The sequence below is a fragment of the Wyeomyia smithii genome, chromosome 2 (genome assembly GCF_029784165.1).
Source record: "Wyeomyia smithii strain HCP4-BCI-WySm-NY-G18 chromosome 2, ASM2978416v1, whole genome shotgun sequence".
NCBI lineage: Eukaryota > Metazoa > Arthropoda > Insecta > Diptera > Culicidae > Wyeomyia > Wyeomyia smithii.
This window is the reverse complement of record NC_073695.1, coordinates 83,108,948-83,119,663: the sequence shown is the minus strand read 5'-3', so window position 1 is coordinate 83,119,663 and position 10,716 is coordinate 83,108,948. Positions and strand designations below refer to the sequence as shown.

Here is a 10,716-nt window from a genome sequence, read left to right as displayed (position 1 = left end):
CCAGATGACGTTAACCTCTACAGACGGCACCGGTAACGACAAAGAACAACAGCAGAAGCTATGTGCAGCTAAGCAGTTTCACTTGACGCCATATCCAAAACAAGAATGAAATTGTATTGTTTTGTGGCTGTCTTTTGTATCAAGTTACACTGAGAAAGCTTAATTTAGGCAGTGGCTACGATGAGGGCCAATAGTGCATTCCCGGTAACCTAGGTTTAATACGAACAATTTTCTGCAGTTTGCAGTAGCGTAGATAATTTTAAAACTGATCGCTGCAAATAGTAGGACTTGAGCGAAAAATTATGTGATTCAGGTTCACTGGCGCAAACATTCTTCAAATAAATGTTAAAATACACTCAGTAAACTTTGAGGCTTAGCTGAAGTCAAAAGAGGTTAATAATGTTTGTCAATGCCATTTATTGACAACTGAATATTGTTTTTTGACATGGCAAATTTTTGATTTAGTTCTGAATGATTTACTGTGTAAAATCAACATGAGATGATTTATTTGAAACTATATATGATAATTTTTATCGCTATACTGCTAGTCACGCACGCTATATAGCTAGCCACGCACGCTGTAGATATGCACACGCTATATAGCTAGCCACGCACGCTATAAACATGCACAGACATGTTATAGACATGCACAGACACGCTATAGACAAGCACAGAAACTATATAACCATGCACACGCAAGCCACGCACGCTATAGACATGCACGCGCTATATAGCTAGCCACGCACGCTAGCGACACACGCTATAAATATTCACACACGTTATATATCTGCACATACCCTATATATACACCCTGGAAGATGGTGGCCTCTCAAACCACCTGGCGGTGCGAGTCTCATTTAGTTTCTGGCTGTATTCACCCAACGATATCTGAATTGAATTACCACTGGTGGGGTCCAACTCAGATCAAAAGGGAGCCGAACTGAAAAAGTTAGGTTCTGCAGCTAACCACTACCGCCGCCGCTGTTGCCCGCTGCTGCTCCATGCCGCGTTTGCCCACTGCCATCGCTGCTACTGTCCGCCGCTGCTGCCTGCTGCTAGTAAACTGAGATTGCTTGAGGAGAAGCAGTCTCTTATATAGACCAACGAGTGCATTCCTGGCTAACTAGGTACTCCATTCTGTCGTCCTTTTTAGGGAAAGGCAGCAAGCAACCAATCAAAGGTCGACATTTACGTTTCGACAAGGTTCAACAATTTTCAATAGTACATAGTTCGAACAGTCAGATTACAATTTTCTGCATTTGGACGGTTGCTTAAATGATTTTCCAATCGATTGCTGCAAAAATGACGGAAATCGGTTGAAAACTGACTGAGTTTAGAACGTTTGAAATTGGACAATTTTCGTGACGCTCTCCATGTTTTCGGTTTTCGAAATTGGATCCCTGTATTGAAGTTGAACCCCTATATATGTTGCCGTAAGACGTATTCTACGTCAAAAAAATCAATTTTGTCAATGATCAAGGAACAACTTTATTTGAAATAAAAAAGTCTCTCTCTCGCTCGGGGAAAACTAATAGTGTTAGAAGGATCGTAGCTCTAGCCCCGCAATTGTCCTGTACACTCAACAGTTGGCTGCGAAGTCTGTGTATAACAAACAGAAGTTCAAATTTCAAGACGGAATGTAGCACCAAGGCATTGCTTTACATTATCAATACACAAAATTTAAAATTGTTAAAAAAGTTGTTTAAGTTAATATTTCCGAAATCTCATTTTTTGTTATGAAAACACTATAAACGGTTAGCTAAATATTTGTTGTCTGATCATGGCAAACTAAGAGAGAAAAAGTTACGATGGCAGTTCGTAACGTTAATGACTTTTGGCCGATAGCTACAATTTTCCACCGCCGTGCATCGGAAATTGCCATTCTCCGCCACAAACATTTGCCGAACTTTTTCGGATACATTATTTTTTCTTAGCCCTTTGTCCATCTTGACGCCTTATACCGACAAAAGCTTCTAACCAAATAGCAATTTGCACTTGCGCTTGCACCTACCAGCTACCACCAAAAAAAACCCCGTTGAGTTGAGTGAGAGTAGGGAAACACGAACTCTCTTTCTTGAAAAAAAATCCCCATCATTGAGTAAATATTTACGATCCAATTTCTCTTATTCATTACTTGTGCATAACGCGATTAACTTTATATTCTCAGCTGTGCACATAGAGAATAACATATATTGCGTGCTCCCACGATGAAAAGTACATCGTAAGAAGGAAGGCGGAGAGAGTGCACCAGTAACGATTTTTTTTATATGGTGCTCTTTTGTGATCTTCGTTATTCACCTACCATGGAGGTCTGTTTGCAAATGTGCGAAGAATAAGAATAACTCGCACACTGACGACGATGTCAACGCATCATAGGCTTGGTTTATACGTATTCATTAGTCGCTAGAAGCGATTCTTTTCCATCGGTGCCTAGAATTCTATTTTAATTTTTGTCGAGGCATTGCAAACTTACTGACTTCGCAGTGTTACACAGTTAGAAGTTATCTATCGCTTACGATAGAAAGTTCCATAATACTTCAGTCAAATTTAATTGATATTGCACATAATTTTCAAATAAAATTGTGGTTTACGTCAGAAGCAACTGAAATTTAAATGAGAAAATATTTCACGTGACTTGTAATACTCAGAATTTTTAACTGCGTATGAATCTATCTTGCTATTTTTCGGCCAAAGTTACGCATATTTTGCATATTCGTATAACATAAAAAGAAGTGGTCCTAAATGAGAGCCTAGGGTTACTTTAAGGGGTTATATACCTTTTTAGTTTTCAAAAAACCGGAAAATTTTTTATTACATTATCTTCAAATACAACATCTTGAGAACACTTCCACAAATTTTCATAAAGATCTGAGCAATAGGAAGAAAGTTAGAGCGATTTGCAACGCGCCTCGCCACGGCCGCATAAGCTTAACTTGAAACTTTACACGCGATTATCTCGGAATAGTTTTTTCCGGAAAATGTCTTTGCCGTGATCCTGATTGCGGGAAAACTACTGAAGCGATTTCCTTCGATCGTTTTTTGAAACATACAGTTACATTTTGCCGCAAAAAAATTTTTAATGCAATTTTTTGCGCTCAAAACGTGCATTTTTTGGGAGAAACGTTCCCGTTTGAACTGAAAACAAAATACTCATAAACGCGATCGTTCAAAGACCCGGCACACTTCTAAACTAATGAAACAATATGAGTTTTTTGATTTCGGTTGATCCGCTGAGTCTCTATCAGGATCACCGCAAGCCTCTGCAAAAAAATAGCGTTTCGGGGAAACGACCATTACTCCAGTAATATCTGATATATCTCAAAATCGAAAACTGTTCTTTCAGAAAAATACCACTTTGATGCAATGAAAATGGTGCTATGCACTTCAAAACAAATTCAAACTTCCCTCATTTTTCTCGACCAAAAAGGTATATAACCCCTTAATGGGATTTGATTTCTTTTTAATAAATTTTATCTTTATTGCCTGCGAGTTGAATATGATTTGAGACACTTCAAGAGATCATGCTCAATTCTAAAAAGTTTAGAAAGTTGTATGTATTGGTATGACAATATGATCAAATGCCTTGCTAAATTCTGTATAAAGAGCTTGAACGTGGTTTCCATTGCATTCCGTGAGTAAAATACAAATTCAAGCAGATGTGTGGATATTGAACGGTCTTTGAAAAAACCGTAATGGTTGCCTATAGCTCGATTTTTGATTTGAAGGAATAATTTTCCGTTGTCAATTGCCACAAAAAGTTTGAAAATGTAAGAGATAATAGCAATTCCACGATTGTTACGTATCTCAAGCAGCATTTGTAACATATTTTGAAATTAAACCAATCAATATTTATCGTTTTAAAATTTTTTTAACGTGTAAGAACTTTCCCGGCCGTACTAATGAAATTTAAAAGAATTGAGCAACTGCATATTTCAAATAACGAAAGTTTCGCATGATGTGGCATACTTTTGTTACGCAGATATTTCCTTCTTAAAAAACAACATCGTGTTGGGCCATTTTTTGCTAGAAATATACAGTAAATGATCATTTCGAATGTTAATGTATAATACATGATTGTTCGAACTATGGTCCTGTCCTAAATTTCGCTTAAATAATAATATACTTACATTAAATACGAGTTTCCGTACTGCTCCTTCCCACATCACCTGTATTTCTCAGATTTTCTGGAAAAATGCAAAAAAACGATCTTCTTCTGAAAATGTAGCATAGATTTCATGAATAAAATAGTTGGCAATAAAGATGTCACATCCTTAGAAATTGTTGAAGGCGCTATCACTTATAAATTAGTAGAAGTTTTGAAGAATATTCATCTCTTTTAGTACGTTTCATCTATGCGCTGATGACTAATTGAGCTGTAAAACTGATACTAAAGTAGTAATATCAATTGAAAAAATTGAAATTCATTAGCAAATAATATAAAAGCAGCACAAAGCGTTAACAATTAGAAATTGAATTAAATATAACTGTTCAGCTACAAACATGTTAGCATCAAACAGAACTGTAAAGAAATTGGACGTTACATAATTGAATATTGTAATAATAAATATTTACAATATCTACATTATTTTATTATTAACAAACAGTAATTATGAAACATCCAGTTTTTTTGTAGTTCTTCAAGCAGGATTGACTATTCACAAACCAGAGCAACACGAAACGATATCAATTGTTCTGGTACACTTCCCAATATTTAAAACAAAGTTTATTATTCTAAATATTGTTTTCAAATGCAGTTCAAGAGTGTTAATCAAAAAAGAAGTTGCAAGATGTACCAATTGATTTTTTTTTGTAGGTATTTCAGAAGGAATGAAAATATTTGTAGGTTCAAGCCTCCTCATTACCATATTATCAACGAGACGTACATCGCACGATCAACCAATACACGATAAAGTGTCAATAAAACTAAGATTTACCATCGTGTACACTCATGACGGTGATGAATCCTTAATTACGGAAAACCCTCAAAATATTGTCGCCAAGCGCATGATTTGCGACAGGTAAATGTACTGCCTTGGAATGTGGTTACTGTTTACTCGGAGCGATAGATGCTAATCAAAACCACTGGATCATAGAAATTCGAACAATTGTCATTTTTGGGATGGGTCACATCGAACGACGAGGTTGATTATTTTCCAATCGGAGTATTGTCATTAACTTGGTTGTACTGATTCTTCCCATTTAATGCAAACCAGTTTGCAAATCTGTATCAAATATCAAACTTATCATCGAACTTTTTATTTTTAACTCCGAAATAAGTTCGCGATGAGGAAACACAGAATGCTTCATCGAACAAAACGGTTCAAACGTTTTGATAAAAATAAAGCGAATTCCAGTTTCTGTGCTGCAATGTAACAACAAACCTAATGACTGTGCGATCGGAAGCCACATGACACAGTGTCAATAAAAATGAAGTTTACCATTGTCATCGTGACGGTTGCCAATTCGAATCCAGCATTCTGGAAAACCCTCAGAAAGTGGCCGAATTTGGTTTGCGACAAATACATTCATTGACTTGGAATGTGGTAAACTACTCTTTACTCAGACCTGGATAAATGAAATGGATAGAATCTCTAAATCACGCCATTTTTAGGAACCAGCCGCCTCGACCGACTGGGTTGACATATTTTCCGTTTAGATTGACGTCAGATTACAGTTGAGTGAATAAAGGATAGAACAACATTGTCACTAGTTTCATCGACACTAGGGTGGTCGGTATTACCGACTTTTCGAAAAACCGGTATTTCGGTATTCATAAAAATAAAAACCGGTAAAACCGGTAAAAAACCGGTATTTTTATTTTTTTCAGATTAATACAAACCAGGGGTGACTCATGGTCTTTAAACCTACTTTTTCAACTGCAAAATTCCTAAAATCATAGTTTCGGGAAGTAATGATGATTGTCTTCGAAAAAAAAAACTCTGTACTATTTAAAAATAAAACTAAAAAATAATTAAAGGGTGTCGAACGTCTCCGAAAGTGGTTTTCTTCGGCCGGTGTTCTGCTGCAGTCTTATGCAAAAACCTGCCGAAGTAAGCCACTGCCGAAGACGTTACCTACATAAATTTAATTTTGAAATTTATTTTTTGCTTAGCGTCTCAGGTTGCATCTATGTCGATGGACGTGTCGATGCATGATTATGTTTTTGCATTTATGAGTATCTATGCTCCATTACGATCCAGATTTTTTTTTTGTAAGATTAGAACCTCTGCGACCATTGTTTTGATCTCTTGTGGCATACGATCCAGATACAACACTGGATAACAGTGTTTGAAAAACTCCAATGAATGAATCTAGTGATATGATTACGAAGAACATAATTTCAAAACTCATGTAATAACAAAAAAACATGCAGATTTTTATTTTAACTTTCTTTCGCATCGCAAAGCTTAGTTTCAAATAAGTGAATAACTTTAAAATTCGTAGAAAAAAACAATATTTGAAACTGTTGAGAAGAGTATATGAATGAAGTAAAAAAAAAGAAATCACGATCAGACCAGAATTTACTTTTCACGAATCCGAATGAATCGAAGGTTAATACTTCTTTATTCTGCTCGATGCTTTTTAAACAGTTCGTCCAAGTTATTTATTAATATAATTATTTTATTAACTTTAGCTCCTGATGGAGAAATGAAAAATGTGGCATATGAACAAGTTTGTAACTGAAATAGAAATAAATATTTGAAATGAGAGGTTGGTAAAAAATATATAAAAATATAGAAAATGATAGAAAAAAGCAGAAACTTTTACACGAGTAAGGCCGGATACATTCAGCTAGATGCTAATAAAAGCCCGCTGCGATACGGGCGACGAAGCTTTGACCATGCTACAGGCTACAGCTATTTAAATTTCACTTTTTCAAGGAGCAGTAATTTTTAGGATGAAATTCTTCATTGGTTGATTATTTCATCCTGTGAACACTTTGTATCAACAAAAATAAATTCCTAATCCAAATTTTATTTATTTATTTATATTTATTTATTATTTTTAAATAGCACAAAATGAATAATGATTTGCGTATTTTCGCTGACATGATTGTGATCAGAGCTGCGATTAATCCAAGCAACATGCTGACTATGACGAGGGAGAAAATATCATCGCACTCGTTTCTTTATCTCATGAATAGCCAGCAACCATCACAGTAAGCGTGGAGATCCGACAAGTGATTCAATATCTTGTCTCTGCCATTTTCGGGTTCTCATTGTCAATCGTCGTGAATATACAGAGTTCACTGGGAAATATCACTGCAATGCAAATCAAGGGATTTTTGGAATATCAAAAATCGTTTTAGTAGCGTGATTATGTCAGTGCCAGCTTGAAGTTTGTTGCTATCAGGATTTTTTAAATTTGATCTGCTTTGCGGTCCGTGACGATCCCAACTCACGATATGGCCACAATGAACTAGGTTTATAATTTCAAACCAGTGGTTATAGGTGTCGCTTGATGGGCTGGCACAACAACCCCGAGTATTCGGAACACAACCGGAACAGGTCCGCATTTTTACGTTTTTCAATGAGAGGCATGGTAGGATTTTAAGCACTTCTAAGCACTGCTTTAATCATCGTTACCATGTTACTGAAACATATTCCGGCCATATATCCGAAACCAGTCGATTAACTCCTGCCATCCTCTTCGTTAAAAGAAAATATGAATGAAAACTAGGAGAAGCAAAACCGTTTCGAACCGAAATTGAACAGTTTCAAAGTTGAACCGTGCCAAAATTTAACAGGATCTGTATATAAATATACATACCCATACATATTTAAAAGTTTCCTGTTTTGCCACTCGCGATTCATTTTTTGCCTTGAACTAACACTGTCTTTAGTTTAACCTGCAACAAGCATAATATTCAAGAATTAAATTAATTAACTCATGCTGTCAAAAAACAAATAAAAATGCAATATTATTTTTCAGATATGAGATCATTTGAAAAATATTAATAGAATTCTTTCTATTACAATTGGTGTTATGAAGAAGCATATTCTCTACTAAGAATAAAAATAAATGATAATACAGATTCAAAATGTCCAAACTCAAATACGCTCAGTTACAAAACGAAGTAATAGTTGTTTATTGACAATGCTTCTAGTCGGCGTGTAGCCAAATCGAACCAAGCGTTGAAAAACATTTACCGCCGCAATTGCTGTGTACAAGCTGTTACAGAGAATTTTTGTTATAATATCGTTATCAAATGCTCAAACGATTCGTTACTTTATAATAGATAGATTATTACTTCTCATATCCACTGGGTGTCAATAACTCAATCTGAGAAAACGGCGCTTATTTCGGTCTGATCGCACGCCGACCATATATCAATATCATACATATGAATTGAAGAAAAATCATTGATTTTATGTTTGCTATCCTCATAACATCATGCTGTCAAAATGAACTTGATATTTCTGCTGGTTCAATCTCAGTACAGCCATACCCGAATGATCGAGAAAAATAGCAAGAAAAAAATGAGAGTGAGAGTTGACGCTAAGAGAATCATTGTAACATCACAAACTCTTTTGTAATGAACCATGCATCGTAGTTGGCTGATTCTGGTGTTGCATCATTTTGGCGTAATGTCAGTAGTATGATATTGACTTTCCGCAGCTCTGATTCTGATTACTGCCTCAAACTATGATTTTCATTATTTGTAGTTAAACTGGTAGGTTTAAAACCCACGCGTTGCCTCTGTGAATATGAATGTGTAAAGAGATTAGCTGTTATACTTAAACAATGAATGTGTTGCTTTATTGATATGAAGTTTTTTGACATATTATCGATACACACAAACACATCGTCTGAATCCGAGCAGATTGTTAGAACATAACAAAAATTGATACATAGGCAAGGGTTAATTAATATTGAATGTTGCATCTGTCTAAATGTATTTATTATACAGGATGTTAGGGAGCGCACATAAAATCCTTTAAGTGGCGATAAAGGACCATATTTGATAAGAAAAAAAAAATCCTTCTACACATATGGCCAAAATTCAACTACTGCAGAGTTATTCACTATTTTCAGTTTTCGGTTATGTTTGCCTTTAACGAGCAGAAAATTGTGAATTTTTGAGACACTATTGATTACGAAATTTTTTTCAGCTCTCCAAAAGAACCAACATAACTGAGCTAGCTATCATACTTCTTGTGAAAGACCTCGTTGAGATGAACATAACCGAAAGCTAGAAAAAGAGAATAACTCTTCATTAGTTAAATTTCGACCATGTGCGCAGAAGGATTTTTTCATCAAACAGGGTCCTCAATCACCCCTTAAAGGATTTGATTGAAAGTGAGCTACCTTACACCCTGTATACATCATCATGTGATTTGTAACGCCTACCTAAGTGAGTAGCATTCATTAGCCTAACAATGATTTATGAATATTGTGACGTTTTTTTTTTCAATTTAAAGAAAAATACCGAAAATACCGGTTTTTTCGCCTCTCCAATACCGATATTTCGGTACTGAAAAAAATATCGGTTTTAACGGTTTTACCGGTTTTTGTTTTACCGGTAAACCACCCTAATCGACACGAAGAGACTCTGCCAGCGGATTTAAAAGAAGTTGGAAATCGTCTGGCAAATCAGTGTGACATTGGATGTCGATCAGAAAAGGTCTTTTAAAACTCTATACAAAAAAAAAAAATTTACAAGAAATCATCATGAAAACGGTTTGATCAAATGGGTCTGATGTTTAGAGAACTGGGTAAATCAATCATATTTTTTCATCTTCTAGATCGTGTGCTTGTTTGCTCTCGTCGCAGTCATTGCTGCCAGTTCTATTCCGTTGCCCATTGGTTCCCCGGTGGTGAATCGAAAAGTGAGAGCTGCTGAAAGTGCATCTCAGGAAAATGCACCAGTGCAGGCTGCTGAATCTTCTGCGGATGATATGGAAGGCGCAGAAACTATCGGATTAGGGTTCCATAAACATATACACGTTGTGCCTTCGTATGGCGGTTACTATGGCGGAGGTTATCCCTACAATGGAGGATATGCTAGATACGGCGGATACGGAGGATATGGTGGATACGGTGGATACGGAGGATATGGAGGATACGGTGGATACTGAGGATACGGTGGATATGGTGTATATGGAGGATACGGTTATGGCGGTTACCCATATTACTATTAGTGGTGTTCTAAACTAATTGAAGTGAACTTCTTAGTGTGCAATATAAAACTGTCGACCGAATTCAATTCAAATTGTATAAAGTACATTAGAAATTATAACAATAAACAACAAGATGTTGAATAAACATAAATCGAGAATCATAAAAAGCTACAGTGCAATTTTGCAACGGTTCGTGCTCTAGTATCTCTCAATGTCTTGCTTCACTGTTTGTTAAAATTCTTATTTTCTTTTTTTTTTGGTGAATTTTCAATATCGTAGTACAGTCATACCTCAATATAAGGCAACCTCGATATAACGTAACTCGATATAACGTAACTTTTACCTCGATATAACCTAACTTTGAAAATGTATTGAAATTGAAAATAAATTATACAGCAACTGTTTTTGGGGTATAAATTGCTTCAAAAAAATGTTTGTAGTAAGTTTTAGAATTAATGAAACTAATGGGAAAATTGTCCTAAATGGGTATAAGAAAAGTTTGAAAATACTAATAGGTGATGGAAAATAGGTTTCCACGCATCCTTCAGTAACAATTCACAGTCTTGCATCAATTAGAAAAAAAAATTTTTTGCTT

The 10,716-nt window shown here is 35.7% G+C and overlaps 1 protein-coding gene across 1 annotated transcript; it reads left to right on the top strand.

Annotated features, from left to right (window-relative positions):
- The first annotated feature begins 9,558 nt into the window (after positions 1-9,558).
- Positions 9,559-10,288, top strand: LOC129724112 (uncharacterized). Its single transcript, XM_055678746.1, has 2 exons — positions 9,559-9,681; positions 9,747-10,288. Exons 1-2 carry the CDS (start codon positions 9,610-9,612, stop codon positions 10,077-10,079), a joined length of 405 nt encoding a protein of 134 aa, XP_055534721.1. The 5' UTR covers positions 9,559-9,609; the 3' UTR covers positions 10,080-10,288.
- Positions 10,289-10,716: the final 428 nt, after the last annotated feature.

Coding starts and splice junctions, on each gene's coding strand:
- LOC129724112 (XM_055678746.1), top strand. CDS start 9,610: ATGTCGATCAGAAAAGGTCTTTTAAAACTCTATACAAAAAAAAAAAAT. Junction 9,682..9,746: donor AAGAAATCATCATGAAAACG/GTTTGATCAAAT, acceptor TTCATCTTCTAG/ATCGTGTGCTTGTTTGCTCT.